The 22095-nt window shown below is 45.4% G+C and overlaps 1 protein-coding gene across 4 annotated transcripts in view; it reads right to left on the reverse strand.

Annotated features, from left to right (window-relative positions):
- Window positions 1-22095, reverse strand: part of LOC115157114 (zinc finger protein 521-like) — a 166415-nt gene that overhangs the window by 82885 nt on the left and 61435 nt on the right. The window contains exons 5-6 of one of the 4 annotated variants that reach the window (XM_029705065.1): window positions 1183-4739; window positions 713-794 (exon numbers count right to left, since the gene is read on the reverse strand). In XM_029705065.1, coding sequence (XP_029560925.1) covers window positions 713-794; window positions 1183-4739 — 3639 coding nt within the window. Of the gene's footprint in view, window positions 1-703; window positions 798-1182; window positions 4740-22095 lie in introns of all 4 variants that reach the window. The other 3 variants (XM_029705063.1, XM_029705064.1, XM_029705062.1) reach the window with 3 other exon arrangements.

Below are 22095 nucleotides of genomic sequence, written 5' to 3' on the forward strand. Positions count from 1 at the left end.
GACTGGAATTCAGACGCCTACTTACTGCAGGCAAGAAAGAAAGAAGCCTGGGTAGTGAATTGTGTTTTCTCTGCAAATGATTCTACCTGCATACAAATGAAAGCCAAAAGTAAAGACATTTGAGAATTATAGAACAGGGGAGGGTATGCTCTTTGTGTTTTAATTAAGCATTCAGAATAGTAATGTGTTGAATAACATTTGAATAAAGGGTTTTATCTAGAATCTTGTTCGATGAACTTAGTCTACATGCATCAAATTGTACTACATTGTTGTTTTAATACATTTCATACAGGATCAGGCATTTCAGCATTGACAGACAAGAATGTCTGAAAATCAAAAGCAGACTCACACAATGTTCATGCTTGTGCATCCCAGAGGCTTTCGTCACAAATTCACAAGGTATAAAAATAGAAGATTTTATATTCTATAATTATGCTTACAGTAATTATTTTTGTTACAATAAAGACTGTATTTAGTACTGCAATAGGGGGAGAATGTGAAAGATTTAAAGCCAAATATGAAACAATATGCTCTGGATAAGAGCGTCTGCAAAATGAACAAAATGGAATGTAAATGGAATATCTTCAGGAAATATGTTGAATAATTAAACAATATATCAACAGATATTCATATGTATGACTACATAAGACAGTACCTCAAAACAAGTGACCATAAACATGGAGAGAAATATGAAATGAGTCACCTCTCCTACCTAGCATGTGATTGGCCACGTGGACCTGGATGTCCCATTCGCTGTAGAAGACCATCTGACACTTGATGCACTGGTAGGTCTTCTTCTGAGCAAGAGACCAGGAGGAAAAGACAACACAAGGACACAGGGTTTTATACTATGTCAATGTCACATTCTTACTGAGCACTCTGAGTAGTTCTGAGCAGTTCTTTGGCTACAAATCTGAAACGAATGTGTATACTCTGTGATTAATTAACAAGCTCACTGGACAACCAAAAAACTCTGATACTTTTCTAATTTGGTCATTTTATAAGATACGTTTTATCATATAGGGGCGGTTTCCTTGACACAGTTGAAGCCTAGTCCAGGAATAAAAAGCATGGTCAATAAAGAATCTCCATTAAATTAGCTTTTTAGTGTAGGACTAGGTTGAATCTCTCTCAGGGAAACCGGCACCTTTTGATTATTTACATTGTATTAAAGTCCCTTACCTCCTCAGTCTGTGAGGGACTTGCCCTGGGCATGGGGGAGATCTGTGGGGTCCTGATCTGCCCGCTGTTGCTGTCCCCTCCCTGCTCCCTGTGCACCGTCAGGGTGTGGTTCTGCAGCTCCGCCTCTGACTCAAACTTCACATTGCAGCTGGTACATCGAGTCTTGGCGGCGCTTGAGGAGATAGAGGAGGAGGACGATGACGATGAATGGGCCAGCTTGCCTTTCCCCTCCCCGGGGCTGAGACTCTCCATATGAGCGGTCCATGCTGCTGCAGGCATGGCTGGGGTCGTGGCTCCTCCCCCTCCCTGCTGCTGCCTGCCTCCGTTCATTACCTTGGGGCTGGAGCTCTTTGAGCCAGCGGCGCTGACACATGCGGCACACAGCCCGTACGGCAGCCCGTTGATGTCTAGCTTCACCAGGTCAGATTTGGACCGGAACTCCTTCAGGCACGAGGCACACTTGAAGAGCTTCTGGTTGACCTGGTGGTGTTGTTGGTGATGATGGTGGTTGTGGGAAGCCAGATTGGTGGTGCGGCCGATGGGGTGGTTGGTGGACATTGTGCCAGTCTTCTGCATATGGAAGGTACCGTGAATCTTGAGCTCCAGGGTGGAGGTGACGGTCTGCATGCACACCACACAGCGGAAGCCCGTCAGGGAGTTCCTCAGGTCCGGGTGCATCTGGCAGTGCTCCATGAAGTCCTCTTCGCTCTGCAGGGGCATCTTGCAGATTCGGCAGCTGCCTGTGTCTAGGCTCTTGCTGTGGGTGACCTTGTGCTCGGTCAGTGTGAGCAGCGAGGGGAAACGCTCTCCACAGATGGGACACATGTAGTGCTTGACGGGGCCCAGGTGGGTTTGCATGTGTTCCCTCAGACCTGGCTCTGAGAAGAAGGTGCGTTGGCAAACGTTACACTTGTGGGTGCCCTTGATCATGTCTGACTTCCTTTTCGCCATGGCGCTCTCGCCTGGGCGGATGTTGTGGTCTCGGAGTTGGTGGTTGGTGAGGAGGGAGTCCATTGTGTACGATGCCCCGCAGATGTCGCACCCAAACAAGGGGTCAGCGGTGTCCACTTCCTCCTCACTCCCATCATGGTTGTTTGGGGACTCCAACACGCCCCCTGATCCTGCCACCCCTACACCATGGCTGTTGGTCAACAGACCCTGTAGCTCTGCGTCGTCCTTGGCCGCCGGGTGGTGGTCCACACCTCCGGTGGTGGATCCATTGGCGCCACAGTTCTGGGCCTTTCCCTCGAACACACAGTGCTTCTCCCTCAGGTGCTTCTCCAGAAGTACGATGGCTTGGAAGGCTTTGCTGCAGAAGCGGCAGTTATACTTCTTGCTATGGGTGGTGATGTGGCACTGCAGCTCCACCTCCGTGCCGAAGGACTCCCCGCAGAAGATGCAGCGGTGGGCCCGCCCCTGGTTCTCCAGGTGGCTGTGCTTGACATGGAGCTGCAGGTCAGCCTCATGCCTGAAGTCCCAGTTACATGAGGTACAGCGGTACACCTTTTTCTCGTTGCTGTGCTTGACGGCCAGGTGGAGCTGAGTGGACACCTTGGAGTCAAACACTTCCTGGCAGAGGGTGCAGCGGAAGAACACGAATGTGTGCATTTCCAGCAGGTGTTTCTGCAGGTCGTCCACTGAGGTGAACTGCTTGTCGCAGCTCTCGCAGATGTAGTAGGTAGAGGTGATGGTGAAGTGGACCGTCACATGCTTCAGCAGGGACTCCTGGTTGGGGAAGTCCTTGCTGCACTGGGGGCAGGTGAGCTGGGGCTGTATCCCGTCCAGGTGAGTTTTCAGGTGGGTTTGGAACAGGTCCAGGCTGGTGTACTTGGCCCCACACTGGTTGCAGATGAACTCGCTAATGCCACGATTGCCACGAGAGGAGGAACCATGAAGGAAAGATTGATCAATCGATATGGGTGAGGAAGGGCTGAGGGTCCGCAGAGACTTCTTCCCATTGTTGATGTAGTTCAGCGCCAGCGGAATGTTCTTGTGGTTTTCTTTGATGTGCTTGTTCAGCTTCAGAACGCTGTTGAAGATTGGCGAGTTGGTGCAGTAGGAGCAGGAGTACACCTCCACGACGGGCTCCTTGGGGGTCACTACCAGGGGGGAGTCGAAACGCAGGCTGCCCGCCTCGCAGTGGGTCTGACGGACGTGCTCCTCCAGCGTGGCTTCGGTCAAGAACCCCATAAAGCACTGGGGACAGAAGAAGGCATTGCTCTCCTTGGCCACGGGGCTGGGGAAGCTGTGGGAGCAGCGGATGTGTTCTTGAAGAGCGTTGAGGTTGCTCAGCACCTCAGTGCAGAAGTTACACTGGAGCAAGGCATCGGGCAGGCTGGCCACCAGGGCGGCATGGTCCTCGGCGTTGTGCACCTGCTTTAGGTGCTCACTCAGGTTGAACAGGGAGGGCAGCAACTCCAGGCAGAACTGACAGGTGTGTGCCTGCTCAGGTTTGTCAAGGTGCATGGTCCGCAGGTGTATCTGAAGTACGGCCAGGCTATTGAACACCTGCTTGTTGCAGTAGATGCAGCTGTAGGAGATCTTGGGCTGCTTGGAGGAGCGCCCCCCGATGTCATGTGAGGTGTGCTGGGCAGCCCTCTTCCTCCTACCCCGGGTCTTGGGCACAGGCGGGGCGGCCTCCACCATGGTGGAGCTGTCGACGGAGAGGTTGGAGTCCGGGGTGGTGCTGGAGACAGAGGTGTAGCCCACAGTGAGCAGGGAAGGGCTGTTGCTGTGGTTACTGGACTCAGGGAGTTGGTGGATGTCCATGTGGGCATAAAGGTCCTCCACGGAGAGGAAGTGCTCGGAGCAGACGGCGCAGCAGTGACCTTTCCGGTCGTGGCTGTGGGCCTGGTCAATGTGGGTCAGTAGGACGCCCTCATCGCTGAAGGGCTCGTGGCAGTAGATGCATTGCAGGGCACCACCCAGGCCCCCGTCCTCTGACGGAGAGCACTCAGGGTGGCACTCAGCGATGTGCCTCTGCAACTCCTCAGGGACGTCAAAGCCCTCCTCGCAGCGGCTGCACTTCCTTGTCTCCTTCAGCTTCCATTCCTCCTTGGAGAATCCACTGCCTGACCCCCTGCTGCTGCTGTCTTTGCCCCGCTCGTGGACCTGCATGTGTCCGTGGAGGGAGCTGGAGGAGAGGAAGCCCCGGCGGCACACAGGGCACTTGTGGGGCTTGTTGGAGGCATGGGTCTTCATATGGATCTTGAGGTGGTCGCTGCGTGAGAAGGCCGAGTCGCATTCGCCACAATGATATTTCTTGTCGCCGGTGTGCAGCTTGACATGCCGGTCGCGGCTGCGCTTGTGCTTGAACAGGCGGCTGCAGAAGGTGCAACTGAAGGGGAGCTTGTCACCGTGGCTCTGCTCGTGGCGCTTGAGGAAGCTCAGACGGCTGAAGGACTTGTCGCAGAACTGGCACGGGTACGGTAGGCCGGGGCCCCCTTCATCCTCGCCAAAATCATAGTCTTCGCAGTGGCCGGGGGAAGTCTGGTCTTTACTGGATGGAGATGATGCAGGCCAAGAACAGGATGGGTCATCATCGAGATCAACACCGTCTGTACATAGATACAGAGAGTGGAGGGGGGAGAGAGGGAGAGAGAGGTAAGAGAAAGTGGGGAACAAGAGGGAGAGGGAGAGAGAGGTGTTTTGTCAGATTGCATTAGGAACTCATTTGTCTCAGCTCTGTTAAATAGTAAAGGTTGGCTGCTGTGGCATTTGTCATTATGGTAATTGCAAGGTAGCTAAGTATGAGTTTACATTCCATTGTTACTTTGACATTTTTTCTGTTGTTACTGCATTATGCTTGCCTCTCACAGGAAACAATGCCTCATCTTAGGAGTTATCTAAAATTGTACATTTCAACCTGCTATTTAAAGTATAATTACAGGTAAGGAAAGAAAAATTCAAACGCTTTTACCACAATTAACCTTGTATGTGGCCATGTAATGGCTTAGCCCACTGTGACTCACAATGCAAACTCTCTGACATTTAAACCCCAACACAAGGCAATGGGGAGCTTCAAGATGTAAGCCCCACATGAGGTAAATTAGGACATGTTTATTATTCTTTAGCAATTACCTGAATAGCTTCTATGAAATAATAGGCTTTAAAATGACCTTACGTCAAGGGAGACAAGAAAACAAAAGTCAAAAGGGTGATTTGAAACAAAGACAGAAATTGAAACACACTGTGCATAAATATGCAAAAACTACACTCTCGTCTCGACCGCAAAATGAACAACTTTTTATGAGAAACGCGGTTTGTTCTGACCATTAATCTGTTCTAGATATTAGATTATAGAATATTGGCTGAGCAGAGTGAGCGCTGGCTAAACCGAGCCATAAGGCAGCCGGTGCTGGATAGATAAGGTGTGCCAGGGGGCACTGTGAAGGGTTAAGGTGAGGTCAGAGAGAGAGTGATGGGGGGAGCGTGGGGGAGGATAAATACCTCACCCAAGGACAAGCAGGTGCAGTGAATGACCTGGGGACATCAGAACAACTGCCAATGTGCCCTCGCTTTTACCGTTATCACAATCGGTTATTCGTTGACATTCCAATGGTGCGTAACACAGCACACAGTGTGATATAAACACCAGTTTCCAGGATGTTCAAAAGGTGACGAACCACTTCTTCCCTCCACCCAATTCTAAGTGCTGTGAACTTCTTTACGTGAATAAAACCACACAATCTCACCCCTTCAGAAAAAAAGCCCAAGTCAAAAGGCCAAAACTTGCATTGGAACGGGAAAAACAAGAGGAAACGGCACAGATTTATTTTACTTATTTATTTATGGGACGGCTGAAGGAAAAGCATTAAGCCTCCATCATTCCAGCATCCAACCTTCCCCTTCACCACGTTATCTTTCAGCTGACACATACTGTAAGTCTCTCTCTCCCTCTCCCTCTCTCTCATTCTGTTGTTTTTGCTGGGGAGAGAGATCTGCCTTTCGTCAGGATAACATACCATCACTGAGCACTTACAGCCGTCATCAGGGCCTATCTTCAGGAAACAGATGGGGTTGGAGGTTATTCCCCTGTCCCCCCACTGCCCCCCACAGCCCACTTTACACAAGCTCTCACTCAAGGAGCAGGCAGAAAACCAAAGCATCTACTGACTTTCTTTATCCAGTTCATCCATGTTGTTTTATTCTGCTTTGAGGGAGGATGGGTGAGTCAGTGGAATGCCCTCCCCCACAGAGTGGGAGGATCTGCGCATGCGCACACACACACACACACACACACACACACACACACACACACACACACACACACACACACACACACACACACACACACACACACACACACACACACACACACTCTCTCTCTCTCCCAGGGTTGGAGTAGACAGCGAGCAGAGAGGGATGACCCTAACCAATGCCTTATAGTCAAGCATGTTAGCTAGGAGACGAGACCAAAACAAACAAACACATATAACAAGATATATACAAGGCAAAATCTAATTCCGCCTGTCTTAAATGATGATGGCATCGCCGGCAGACATTGCGATGCTGTCAAGGCTGCCTCCTCCCTTCTTTGTTGACTGATTTATATTATTTATATCATGTCTTTATTACATTGAGCTGCATACATTAGTTAACATACAAACCCAAGAGTGGGGAGTGGGAGTCATGAGTAAGGTACACATGTGGGCCATCATTTGAGTTGAACTGTCAGATGCTTAATTGACTTAACATGCTCCATGGTGCCACATTGTTGATTAACATAAGGGAATTGATGATGTATGTATGTAGGCCTTATAGCTGTGCTGACATGGGACCTGTGAGTACAGTATTCCAGGAACATGACTGTTTGTTAATCATACCTGTGTGACCTAATGTCTTCTGAATGATATCTACGCTGCTTTCTGTTGCTATTCCGACTAACACTTGACATTGTTTTGAAAGGATGTCGGTGTACCATTCAAAAGACGCACTGATATGGCTTTTGGCAAACAGGTGGTGACTGAACCCTCGTAGCTAGTACTACTGAGATAACTTGTGTTCACTATACAACATATTTTATATGTTTTGCTGCCGCTATCATCACCAAGGCATATTTTATATGTTTTGCTGCCCCTATCATCACCAAGGCATATTTTATATGTTTTGCTGCCCTTATCATCGCCAAGGCATATTTTATATGTTTTGCTGCCACTATCATCACCAAGGCATATTTTATATGTTTTGCTGCCACTATCATCGCCAAGGCATATTTTATATGTTTTGCTGCCACTATCATCGCCAAGGCATATTTTATATGTTTTGCTGCCACTATCATCACCAAGGCATATTTTATATGTTTTGCTGCCCCTATCATCGCCAAGGCATATTTTATATGTTTTGCTGCCACTATCATCACCAAGGCATATTTTATATGTTTTGCTGCCCCTATCCTCGCCAAGGCATATTTTATATGTTTTGCTGCCCCTATCATCACCAAGGCATATTTTATATGTTTTGCTGCCCCTATCATCGCCAAGGCATATTTTATATGTTTTGCTGCCCCTATCATCGCCAAGGCATATTTTATATGTTTTTCATATATCACCATGGTGGTAGCACTTGAGGACAAGAGCTCAGGTAACCCACACACACACACAACCCCCTCCCCAACACACACCCACACACACCGCCAAGACAAGTGTGTGAACAACGGCAGATGGAAAGTACCGTTCAACCCCAGGAGACCTAAGAGGAAAGAGAGAGAGAGAGAGAGAGAGAGAGAGAGGCTCTGTTTTTTCCCTACTTCACCCAGACAAGAAATGCCCAGGCCTCATCAGCCTGAGTAAATAAAAGCGAGGCGAGCAGGCCTATACTTCCCCGTCCGTCCGTCTCTGGGGCCTGTGCACGCCAGAGCGCTCTGCGCCGCTGCCAAAGGGTATTCTGAGGCCTGAAAAAGTACACCCTGGAGCTGAAGGGATGTCTTTGTTGGCCTGCCAAGGCCTTCCTGAGCATCCTCCAGCCAACAGCCTGTCACATCCTGGGAGGAAGACCTCCATCTTAGGTCCCTCTCCCTTGCTCCTCTCTCTCTCTCTCTCTGGGCTCTGGAGTCTTTAATCTCTCTCTCTTTATGGTCTCTCTCTGGGTTCTTTCCCCTCTCTCTCTCAAAATGCACTCCTGCCAGACCAGAAAGAAATGTGCTCTCCCCCCTCTCTCTCTCGCTTGCTCTCTCTCTCTCTCTGGGCACTTTCCTCTCTCACTTTCTCTCTGGGCTCTCTCTCTTACTCTGGACTCTCTTTCTCTCTCCACCTCTCTCTCTCTCTCTTTCCTTTAAATGTCTGCTACATAGAACAAAACAACTTGGTTGCGGGGCTGATACAGGGGACAGCTGGAAACTCATTTGACATCTGTTAAGTAAGAGTGTGCTCGTTCTCTAGCTAAGACTTGTGCATTACAAATATGTTTTTTTAAGCTAAATTTAAATATGTTATCTTTCTTGGTTTGTTCTGAGTTGGAGGTCCACAGGGAATGGTGGCACTTAAAAACAAAATATTGTTTGGCTCTGTTGGCTACTTATTACAAAATAATCTTGGCATATCAGCTTTCACTTAAATGTATAACTACTATAACTTCTAACCTTTATCGAGGCTTCAGTGAAACACTCAACCCTGATGAAATTGTAGTACAACGTTGCCATCTAATGCACATTCAAATGTCATAAATCAACACTGCAGAGCTCTCCCTGTCCTCTGCCGTGCCCTGATTGTATTACTGCTGAGGATATCTGGAAATGTGCATGTACACCCTAGCCCATCTACTGTTGCTAGCCCCAATTCTGCTCTGATATCTGCTTCACTGATTTCTGCTCTCGTAAAAGCCTGTTTTTTTTTGCACGTTAACGCTAAAATGGATCAATTGAAAGTGTGGGTTCACAGCTCCAATCCAGATGTGTCATTACTGAGACGTGGTTAAGAAAGAGTGTTTTGAACACTGATGTTAACCTTTCTGGTTATAACATTTTTCGGCAAGACACATCTTCCAAAGGTGGTGGAGTGGCAATCTTTACCAAGGAACACCTTCAGCGCTCGGTTGTCTCTGCCAAGTCTGTTCCCAAACAATTTGATTTGCTGGTTTTAAGCATTAAACTTTCAAATAGCTCTTTGCCGCTCTGTCATTACTCACCCATAAATGTATATTCTTATTCCATTCCTTTACTTAGATGTGTGTGTATTAGGTAGTTGTTGTGGAATTGTTAGATTACATGTTAGATATTGCTGCCCTGTTGGAACTAGAAGCACAAGCATTTCGCTACACTCGCAATAACATATGATAACCATGTGTATGTGATTTGATTTGATTTGTTGACTGTTGCTGGATGATATCATCCATCATCAGCACCAGCCTGTACCCTACCTGCCCTAAGCTCTCTCCTGGCCTCTTACACTAAGTATGAATTTGTCCTAAACTGGGACATGTTTAAACCATCTGATCAAGTCCTAAAGCAATGGGACTCCCTAAATCTTTCTCAGATTATAATCCAACAAGGTATGACTCCAAACACCCAGAAAAGGCTACTCTCCTTGATGTTATCCTCACATATAATCCTGATAGGTATCAGTCTGGTGTTTTCTGTAATGACCTTAGTGATCACTGTTTTACAGCCTGTGTTCGTAATGGCTGCCCAATGAAACGACCTGTCCTGATTTGTCAAAGACGCTTGCAAAAAACTTTAATGAGCAAACTTCCTTCATGACTTGGCCTGTAAATTGGTATAGAATCAGCTTGATCCCCTCTGTCGAAGATGCTTGGACCTGCTTTTTTGATATTTTCAGTAGTATTGTTAACAAACACGGCCCCATAAAGAAAATGAGAATTAAAAACAGGTTCAGCCCCTGTTTCAACCGTGATCTGTCAGAGTTACTCCACCTCAAGAATTCAATTTGGTGAAAGGCTTGGCACACGCATACTCAGGCATACTGGCTCTCGTTCAGGCAAATGAGAAATAAGTGCACTCAGGCTATCCGGAAGGCCAAAGTTAGTTCATTTAAGGAGCAGATCTCTCTCTGTGGGTCTAACCCCAAGAAGTTCTGGAAAACGGTTAAAGACCTGGAGAATAAACCCTCCTCCTCACAGCTGCCCATGTCCCTTAATGTTGATGATGTGGTTGTTACTGACAAGGAGCACATGGCTGAGCTCTTTAATCACCACTTCATTAAGTCAGGATTCCTATATGACTCAGCCATGCCTCCTTGCCCATCCAACATTTCCTCATCTCCCACCCTTTCCAATGCGACTAGCCCCGATGCTCCTCCCTCTTTTTCCCGTGCCCCACTACAAAGTTTCTCCCTGCATGCGGTCACTGAGGTGCTAAAGGAGCTCCTTAAACTTGATCCCCAAAAAAACAGCTGGGTCAGATGGTTTAACCTTTCTAGGGTAGGGGGCAGTATTTTCACGGCCGGATGAAAAACGTACCCAAATTAAATGGCCTACTACTCAGGACCAGGAACTAGAATATGCATATTATTAGTAGATTTGGATAGAAAACACTCTGAAGTTTCTAAAACTGTTTGAATGATGTCTGTGAGTATAACAGAACTCATATGGCAGGCAAATACCTGAGAAAAATCTAACCAGGAAGTGAGAATTCTGGTGCTTGTAGTCCTTTCAAGTCATTGCCTATCGAACACACAGTGACTTAGGGTTCATTTTGCACTTCCTAAGGCTTCCACTAGATGTTACCAGTCTTTAGAAAGTTGTTTGAGGCGTCTATGATGAACAGAGAGCGAACAAGAAGGTGGGGAAGTTGGTGACCCAGGGAAGGACATCAGTTCATTGGCGCACATTTACGTGAGAGGGAGCTGTGTTCCAAAATGTTTTTCAAGACAATGGAATCATCCGGTTGGAATATTATTGAAGTTCTAAGTGATAAAGGCCCTAAAGATTGATGCTATACAACATTTGACATGTTTGAATGAACGTAAATATAACTTTTTTTACTTTTCGTCGTGACATTTTCCGCGCGCTTCCTACACTTGGAGTAGCTTACTGAACGCGCTAACAATTTGGACATAAATTATGGACTTTATCGAACAAAGCAACATTTATTGTGGACCTAGGATTCCTGGAAGTGCCTTCTGATGAAGATCATCAAAGGTAAGTGAATATTTCTAATGCTATTTATGATTTTAGATGACTCCAAAATGGCGGGTATCTGTATTGCCTAGTGTATTTTTCTGAGCGCAGTACTCAGATTATTGCAAAGTGTGCTTTCCTCATGAAGCTTTTTTGAAATCTGTCACAGCGTTAGCATAAAGGAGATGTTCATCTATAATTCTTTGAATAACAGTTTAATATTTTATCAACGTTTATGGTGACTATTTTTGTCCATTTTTGTGCTGATTCACCGGCAGTATTGGAGGCAAAATATCTTCTGAACATCACGCGCCAATGTAAAATGGGGTTTATGGATATAAATATGAACTTTAGCGAACAAAAAATGCATGCATTGTGTAACATGATGTCCTAGGAGTGTCATCTGATGAAGATCGTCAAAGGTTAGTGCATCATTTTAGCTGGTTTTCTGGTTTTTGTGACACCTGTCCTTGCTAGGAAAATGGCTGTGTGCTTTTTCTTGTGTTGGAACTGTCCTAACATAATCTAACTTTATGCTTTCGCCATACAGCCTTTTTGAAATCGGACAATGTGGTTACATTAAGGAGACGTGTACCTTTAAAATGGTGTAAAATAGTCCTTTGTTTGAGAACTTTGAATTATGACATTTGTGGTTTTGAATTTGGCGCTCTGATTTTTCACTGGCTGTTGAATAGTGTGAACCGTGGGTGCTAGCGTCCCACCTGCCCAAGAGAGGTTAAACCCTTTCATCTTTAAGGTTGCTGCCCCTATCATTGCCGATCTCTGACCTTTTTAACCTGTCTCTTCTCTCTGGGGAGGTTCCCATTGCTTGGAAGGCAGCTACGGTGCATCCTTTATTTAAATGGGGAGATCAAGCTGATCCAAACATTTATAGGCCAATTTCTATTTTGCCCTGTTCATCAAAGTGTTGGAAAAACTTGTTAATAATCAACTGACTGGCTTTCTTGATGTCTATAGTATTCTCTCTGGTATGCAATCTGGTTTCTGCTCAGGTTATAGATATGTCACTGCAACCTTAACCTCTCTAGGGTATGTGGGACGAAATCATCCCACCTAGTCAACAGCCAGTGGAATCGAGTGGCGCGATATTCAAATACCTTAAAAACGCTATTACTTCAATTTCTTAAACATATGACTATTTTACACTATTTTAAAGACAAGACGCTCCTTTATCTAACCACATTGTCTGATTTCAAAAAGGCTTTACAACGAAAGCAAAACATTAGATTATGTCAGGAGAGTACCCAGCCAGAAATAATCAGACACCCATTTTTCAAGCTAGCATATAATGTCACAAAAACCAAAACACAGCTAAATGCAGCACTAACCTTTGATGATCTTCATCAGATGACACTCCTAGGACATTATGTTATACAATACATGCATGTTTTGTTCAATCAAGTTCATATTTATATCAAAAACCAGCTTTTTACATTAGCATGCGACGTTCAGAACTAGCAAACATACCGAAAACTTCCGGTGAATTTACTAAATTACTCACGATAAACGTTCACAAAAAACATAACAATTATTTTAAGAATTATAGATACAGAACTCCTTTATGCAATCGCGGTGTCAGATTTTAAAATAGCTTTTCGGCAAAAGCACATTTTGCAATATTCTGAGTAGATAGCTCGCCATCACGGGCTAGCTAATTTGACACCCACCAAGTTTGGCGTTCACTAAACTCAGAATTACTATAAGAAAAATTGGATTACCTTTGCTGTTCTTCGTCAGAATGCACTCCCAGGACTTCTACTTCATCCACAAATGTTGTTTTGGTTCAAAATAATCCACAGTTATGTTCAAATATCCTCTGTTTTGTTCTTGCGTTCAAGACACTATCCGAACGGTGACGCGCGGACGCATGTCGTGACAAAAAAATTCAAAATATTCCATTACCGTACTTCGAAGCATGTCAAACGCTGTTTAAAATAAATTTTTATGCGATTTTTCTCGTAAAATAGCGATAATATTTCGTTCAAAGACTGAAAATGTAAAATGGACTCTTCATGTGCACGCGCGCACCCGTCTCATTGTTCTCAGATCGACCACTATCCAAATGCGCTACTGTTTTTCAGCCAGGGGCTGCAAAGTCATCATTCAACGTTCTGGCGCCTTCTGAGAGCCTATGGGAGCCTTAGAAAGTGTCACGTTACAGCAGAGATCCTCTGTTTTCGATAAAGAGGGTATAGAAGGCCAAAAAATGGTCAGAGAGGGCACTTCCTGTACAGAATCTTCTCAGGTTTTGGCCTGCCATATGAGTTCTGTTATACTCACAGACACCATTCAAACAGTTTTAGAAACTTTAGGGTGTTTTCTATCCAAATCAAACAATTATATGCATATTCTAGTTTCTGGGCAGTAGTAATAACCAGATTAAATCGGGTACATTTTTTATCCAGATGTGAAAATACTGCCCCCTACCCTAGAGAGGGTCCTAAATTATGTCACCATTGCCCTTGATTCTAAGCAATGTTGTGCTGCTATTTTTATTGACTTGGACAAAGCTTTTGATACAGTAGACCATTCCATTATTGTGGGCCGGCTAAAGAGTATTGGTGTCTCTGAGGGGACTTTGGCATGGTTTGCTAACTATCTCTTTCAAAGACTGCAGTGTATAAAGTCAGAACATCTGCTGTCTCAGCCACTGCCTGTCACCAAGGGAGTACCCCAAGGCTCGATCTTAGGCCCCACACTCTTCTCAATTTACATCAACAACATAGCTCAGGCAGTAGGAAGCTCTCTCATCCATTTATATGCAGATGATACAGTCTTATACTCAGCTGGCCCCTCCCCGGATTTTGTGTTAAACGCTCTATAACAAAGCTTTTTTAGTGTCCAACAAGCTTTCTCTTCCCTTAACCTTGTTCTGAACACCTCCTGTGGTTTGGTAAGAAGAATGCCCCTCTCCCCACAGGTGTGATTACTACCTCTGAGGGTTTAGAACTTGAGGTAGTCACCTCATACAAGTACTTGGGTGTATGACTAGACGGTACACTGTACTTTTCTCAGCTCATATCAAAGCTGCAGGCTAAAGTTAAATCTAGACTTGGTTTCCTCTATCGTAATCGCTCCTCTTTCACCCCAGCTGCCAAACCCTGATTCAGATGACCATCCTACCCATGCAAGATTATGGAGATGTAATTTATAGATTGGCAAGTAAGGGTGCTCTTGAGCGGCTAGATGTTCTTTACTATTCGGCAATCAGATTTGCCACCAATGCTCCTTACAGGACACATAACTTCACTCTATACTCCTCTGTAAACTGTATACCCGTCGCAAGACCAACTGGTTGATGCTTATTTATAAAACCCTCTTAGGCCTCACTCCCCCCTATCTGAGATACCTACTGCAGACCTCATCCTCCACATACAACACCCATTCTGCCAGTCACATTCTTGTAAAGGACCCCAAAGCACACACATCCCTGGCTCGCTCCTCTTTCAGTTCGCTCCAGCTAGCGACTGGAACAAGCTGCAAGAAACACTCAAACAGGACAGTTTTATCTCAATCTCTTCAGTCAAAGACTCAATCATGGACACTCTTACTGACAGTTGTGGCTGCTTCACGTGATGTATTGTTGTGTCTACCTTATTATCCTTTGTGCTGCTGTCTGTGCCCAATAATGTTTGTACCCTGTTTTGTGATGCTACCATGTTGTGCTGCAGCCATGTTATGTTGCTACCATGTTGTTGTCATGTTGTGTTGCTACCATGCTATGTTGTCATGTGTTTTATTTATTATTATAATATTTAGTTTTTAATTAGGGGTGGATCAGCTTAATATTGAGGAAAGAATGTTGCTTCCATCAATGTAATTGTCTGCGTCATTTCCAATCCCCCATATATTTTTTGGGTAAATATATATATCCATATACATACACGCATGCATACATATACACATATATACATACACATACCTATATAGACATACATACTTTTTTTAGAATATACCTTTATTATTCCCTGCAAACCCTACCACCCTTCCTCCAATTGGAGTAAACTAATAAACAATAACACTTAGGCTTCGACCTTCAGTTTATACATCTTATACACATTTTACAGACACAATCTATTTTACAATAGTTATATTTTGTTTGTTTTTTGTCCTTCCTCTATTAGTTGTCATGTGTTGCTGCCATCCTATGTTGTTGTCTTAGGTCTCTCTTTATGTAGTGTTGTGGTGTCTCTCTTGTCGTGATGTGTGTTTTGTCCTATATTTTTTATTCATTTTTCATTTTTAATCCCAGCTCCCGTCCCCGCAGTCGACCTTTTGCCTTTTGATAGGCCGTCATTGTAAATAAGAATTTGTTCTTAACTGACTTACCTAGTAAAATAAAAGTAAAATAAAAAAATATATAACAATAATCACAACCTAACAAAACTACCCACCACAAACACAGTCACTGACAAACGAACACGCGCGTGCGGGCGCACACACACACATGCACATACACAATCACCCTGAGCTTCCAAGCCAGTCTACACTCTCTCTGTGTCCCACCTCTCTTCCATGTTCATTTTTAGCTCTCTCTCACTGAGTAAATATGGCTGTTCAAATAAGCCCTTCAGCCAGGGACCTGCTGCCATTACTGCTCCTGCACACACACAGACATTGCTCTTAACGGCCCGTAAGCTGACATGCGCTTCACTTCAAGCGTTTAGTGCAAAAATATAGCTACAGTACAGTATCTGTTAGTTGAAATTTCTGTGTCTCCATTCTTCCTCATGTCTTCACTATAAAACATGTTGAGAAATGAGCAGGAATGCAGCGAAGTCACAGGTGTGGTCATTATGGTTGAGGTGAGTGAGAATATGAATACGTTCTAGCATCTCATACTCTATACGTCTATAGTGCAGGACTGTGCAGTGCAGTACAGTGCAGTACAATGTAACTCCACCTCTCTCTGCCCTGTCATCAGAACTAGGACAATTTGACAGAAGAGGTGAAAGCATGTTTCCCCTCCCAGCTTGCGTAGCATGATAAATTAGACCAGACAAGCCTCTGTGTCAGTCTATGGCCTCTACCCCTAAATCACCGCTATGGACATCAACTTTAACGACTGACGACAAGCTGCTAGTGATTGTTTTTTTATCCAGTCATAACGCACAGACAGCATTAAGCTTTTAAGGGCCATGCTTAGGGAATGACTCACTGTTGGCACCTGTGACTTCCTGTCTGGGTTCCTGGGAGCAGTTCAAGGAGTCTTATCTCTGCCTGACAGAACTAAACAGGGGTGGCTAGAGCACCTCGTCTCTTATTCCAGAGACAGACGACTTTTATCCAAATCCACTACCTTATCTTATCAGACGAAGGCTTTAGGAGATCTTCTGTCAATTCTACCGCTAGACTTTTGTCAAACACCTGTTCCATATTCTCAGTGTTGGGGAGTAATGAACTACATTTAGTTCAACTAGTAATTGAATTAAATTTGGTAGTAGCTTGGTGGTAGTTGAACTAAATTCACATCTCGGTAGTGTTTTCAGTAGTTCATTACTGTTTTACCATGTCATGGTGTAGCTAACTTTTGAAACTACACACTAGCGTTTTTTGCTAAAATAAGATAAAATATGGGTGAAATAGGCAAGAATGTCCGTTCTTTTTCGGCATGAGACCTGCCTAATTCTCACTTGAAACACATTTTGTATACCTAATTCTCACTTGTTGTGTTTAATTTAAATTTGGCTAAATTACACATTTTGTTGACATCTGACTCCAGAGTGATCTGTTCTTGCAATTTGTATTCTATGACATTTCAGATTCAGATAGGATCATTTTAAGTAATTCGCATGAAGTGAACTACTTTTTCAAAGTAACTTCAGTGAAGTAAACTATATTTTTTATTAAGGGTACCATTAGTGTAGCTTAACTTCTTCCACTGTGAAGTGATTGGAAGCTTCCCCAACACTGCATATTCTTATGATAGAGAGAACCATCAATGCACCTTTCCCAAATCATTTAAAAAAAAATATCATACCAGAAATCTTTATAGGGATTTTCCTAGGAACTGTATCAGTGTGCACGTACATGAGTGAGGGTGCGTGAGTGTATGTGTGCGTGGTCATGCACTGGTGTGTGTGTGGTCGTGCGTGTGTGGTCGTGCGTGTGTGCTTGAGTGTGAGTGCACAAGCTTGCGTGTCTGTGTGTTTCGCACAGCAAGGATTGGCGATTCATTGAATAAACAAAGCACTGCCAAAGCGTCTGATATAACGCTATGACCCTACTTCATATTCAGAGAGAAGAAGAACAAGGCATCCTTTATGGGTACTGGTAAAAGTAGTCTGACAATCCCCTCGAGACTGTTAATGTGTCATTGTTGATGTGTCATCTCAAAGCACATTCTGAAGCTCATATCAGACATGATATCATGTTTGAACAACACAATATCATCTTCAGTGCTTTATGTGACACAACCACTTAAGATCTAACAAGCAGAGGCTAGAAAGCTGCGAGAGGCTTCAGCTTAGCTAGCTAAAGAGACTCCCGTTTCCCTCACATGAAAAAAGAGGTTTCAATGGTTTCAATTTACAGGCTAATTCCAGTTCTCCTCAGATGACTGGATCATTGAGCCGACTCAGGACCCCACACAGAGCTATTGGAGCGAGCCCAGCCCCAAGGCTTTACATACAGTGCCACTGCTACACTGCGACAGCCCTGGTTAAAAAGAAATCACATCCAGTCAAAATGGAGTGCTGAACATTCCCAGCAGCACTCAAAGAGAAGTGCCAGGTAGCCAGACATGGCTTATTGCACCAGTCTCACAAATACTACCACAACACACACACACACACACACACACACACACACACACACACACACACACACACACACACACACACGTAGAACTAGAATATTGAGTGTCCTCTCTTGCCCATTGGAGATGGATTTAATGCCAAGCCTTGCATGCCCTTGCCTTCCATCTCTCTCTCTCTCCCCCTCTCTATCCTCCCTCTCTCTCTCCCTCTTTCCCTATCTTGCGCTCTCTCTCCCACTCTCTCTTAGCAAACACAGTATGTTTTTTAAACATCAGTGAGAAATGTCAGGCCCTGCTTTCCCCCTGCCAAATAACAATCAAATCTGACATGCTACAGGAAGAGAGGGCAGAGGGGACTACAGCAACACTACTAAAGGAGGAAAAAAGAGGGGCAGGAAGGAGAGAGGAGAGGGATGGGTGCATTACTGGAGGACAGAGAGAGAGAGAATGATAGAAGGATGCGCTTCCCAGGGTTTCAGCGGCACCTTAGCAACGTGTCACTTCCTGTAACGTCATGCTCACAATGACACGCCTTGTCACAACACAACACACACACCAAAATGGCAGTCAAGGGGAGGCTTTTACACAGGGCCTGACACTAGAAGCTGGAACATTAAACTGCTGCCTAGCTGTCTCAGTGGCCTGGGGTCCATTATACCGGCCTTCACGGCTCTGTCTGCCCCAACCACGGGGAAGCAGAAAACTGTCAACTACTTTGTCCACATTACCCATGTCCCCCAGCACAGAGTAGCACTTGGTCACTGTCCCAGAAATCACAGTGCCCCAGTGGCGTCCCAGGAAACATAGACAAATGGAGGGCCAGCGGAGGGAAAGTAGGGCGGCCAGTCATCTTTTACGAGCTGGGGCCTTTTTCTTTCCATGAGGACATGGAAGGGGAGAGTGAGACAGAGCGAGGAGAGGAGGAGAGGGATTCCATTACTTATCATGGGTCTTGATCCCACTGTTCTGACGTCTTGAAGACAGACGAGATGTGTGAGAGCAGAAACCACTGAACATGTCATAAAAGAATGTGACAGAACATGGGAAAGGGACATGAGAGCAAGATGCATATGATGTGTCTCTTATAGCCCCATGTACAATATCATCATGAAGATGAACCTGAGTGTTCTCCTGGAGCCAATGATGAAACCATGCCAGAGAAGACAGTGTGGCCACCAAGAATGCTGAGATCTGGTCATTTTCCTCACCCCAGCTATTCACTGTTACAAGATCAGCCCCGCCATAAAGCGTCGTTAAGTAACTTAACAGTATATGAGTGTGATTGTGGGTGTTGTTCAACTCAAGCCTGCTGATGGAAGCTAGAGGAAGAACAGATAGTTGACCATGGCAGGTACTGCAGGAGAGGAGAGAACACACTAACAGGAAGGAGGCTCTGCCCCGCCCCAGGCCTTGGCTGGACCACCAGCCCCCGTGGGCCTCCCAGGGGGAAAAGGAGGGGGATGCAGGGGGGAGGAGGGGTGACAATCTGTCCCCCAGCACGGCCCATCACTCCTGCCTCACTGCACTGGCTCCGAGGGAGTGAGGGGGAGTGCTGGGTTGGATCTGGGTACTACAGGGGGCAGTGTGTACTGGCCCCTTTCCCTCACCAATGCGGCAGGCTAGGTAGGCAGGAAGGCAGGTAGCATGTAGGCAGGCAGGCTGGAGACCCTGTGGACAACTAGCCAGCTGGAGAACCACAGCATTCCGCTGCGTTCTACCATCCTCTTACACCTGGTTTCACCTTCTTCCACACATCACAGAGGGGGAATTTACATGGACAGTAGTATTTTATTTTCCCTGTTAATTTACTCACAGAGAACGTGATTTATGTGATAAAACTTTTTAAAATAAATATATACAGCCATGGAAATATGCTGTTACTCAATGGTTTGCTGCTTCATTAAAATCGGGTTGGCTCAGCAACTTCCTAGAGGTGCTATCTATTACTTATGAACCAAGTGCTGGACTCAAAGTGCAAAATAAATCATATGTTCATATGCATACTGTCATGGTGACCCACTCAGCCTAATTATACAATTTGAAGAATTAGACACCCTAATGAAAAAAAATGAATCTATGGAAAATGTGTGGATGTTTACTTCTTGAACCACTTGAGTAATCTACCGCTCAGCAGCGGAGGTCAGTGAACCTTTCAACCTCCTACCACTGAGAACACGGCTGATGTTTAGACAATCGTCTGTTTCAAAGACCTCCGGTGTCTCATGGCACTGAGCTAGCTACAGTACTGAGACAGATCAAGCACGGAACCGAGGAGAGGCTAACAACAGACAGCTAGACAGATGCTAGGTAGCCTACTAGTCTTAGAATGCACGCACCAGAACACCATGAACCTTGACCTCTAACCCCTGACCCTGCCTTCCCCTGATTAATCCACTCTGGCTCTCCGTTTGATATCTCGTCAATGCCATGTGGTCTTGTCAGCAGTAGAACAACTTCAGACAGTCCAGGAGGGAGTGGAAAACATGCACCACTGAGGAGAAAGAGGGGGATGGAGGGATAGAGGGAGGGAGGAAAACAAGCAAACCAAGCTAACAGCCCATGTATTTTTATGCATCCCTGTCTTAAATGTCAAGATTTCCTAAAACTCAGATCACTGGAGCACTGACACTTCCTCAATGTTCAACAGAAACCGCATTCATTAATAATTAGATGAGAGGACAGGCAGAGAGAGAGGGAGTGAGAGCGAGATAGAGAGATCCAGGTAAACTCCAACCCCTTCCCTAGCTGATATAATGTTTTTAGATGTGTTATTTTTGTATTTTCTTTTTTTCAGTTTCTTTGGCATCTGTGCCAGGATCCATCTGAGTAGATGGTTTCTGAGCGAAGGCTGCAGACGTCGCCGTCCTCCTCTCCTCCTCCTCCTCCCTCTTCTCCTTAATCATGGCTCTAATACCCTCCAGATGAATAAACATCTTCATCCCTGCTCCTCCAAAGCCAGCAGGCGCCTCTCCCCTCCCAATCCAAGGAAGAGAGAGAAGGAAGGAGCGAAGGAGAAAATGACAGATGGATGGGTGGATCAATGGGAGAAACTAAATCAACACCAAAAAGTAACAAAGCCGCCACGAACACAATGGCAAGATTTTCCTGCTTCTTCTCCCCTCGCTAACTCATCAGATCTATCTCCCCCTGACACAATTATCACAGTCCCCCAAATTATATTTTTTTACTGATCGCTAATGGTGGGTCGGCTCAGTTTTTATGTTTGTGTTCCTAAAGCGGATTTCTGGGCTATCGTTAAACCTGGTCGGTAGTCTCAGACTGTCCACATTACAACAGAGAGGCAGGAAGCGAGGAAGGTCTCCAGAGGATGGGCCAGGCTCCTGACCAACACTTCCCTCTCTCTCTGTCTCTCTCCCCGCTCCCCAACCGAGGAACCGTGCCAGGAGTCCCATGCAATGTGTACAGTATGGAGTCGTCAAATGGGTTGGCTTTGTGGCTTTGTTTTCCCTCCTATTGTTTTCTTTCTGCTGGTATTCAGGCGACTCATCGCATCACAATGACAACGTGCTCGAAGAACGTGGTTGTGTATTTTACGGACAGATCACTGTGGAAGATTACAACGCCTCCTTCTCCTCTAACTCCTCACACTCATGTGTCGAACAGGGTGTGTGAGTGTGTGTTAGGCCTGAATCACATCAGACAAATGACTACAGGGCATTTTATTTATTCATCCATCACTACGCATTGATTTATTCCTGTTTATCTATTCATCAGCTGGACGAAAACAGTTATCTTGACCTGGTGTAGCCTATGCTGAAAAGTTTACATGGCTACCTGCGTAGTTGGTGGACACTTTTCTTTTGTAAAATTCCAGGGTCTCTGGGTCTGAATCATCAGCATTACAGCCAAACAACTGTGGTCCTCTATCCTTACCCATGATGCCCCTCTTCTGGGTCCCTCTCTCCCTCACAGATTCTTATTTACTTAACATAAGCTCTCTCCCAACTCCACCACCTGCGAGACAATATTTTGTCTGTTCTCCAGAGAGGAACTCAGTTTGACTGCCAAACAACGCCCCCGGATGAATTATCGTCATCACC

The sequence above is a fragment of the Salmo trutta genome, chromosome 21 (assembly GCF_901001165.1).
Source record: "Salmo trutta chromosome 21, fSalTru1.1, whole genome shotgun sequence".
Lineage (NCBI taxonomy): Eukaryota > Metazoa > Chordata > Actinopteri > Salmoniformes > Salmonidae > Salmo > Salmo trutta.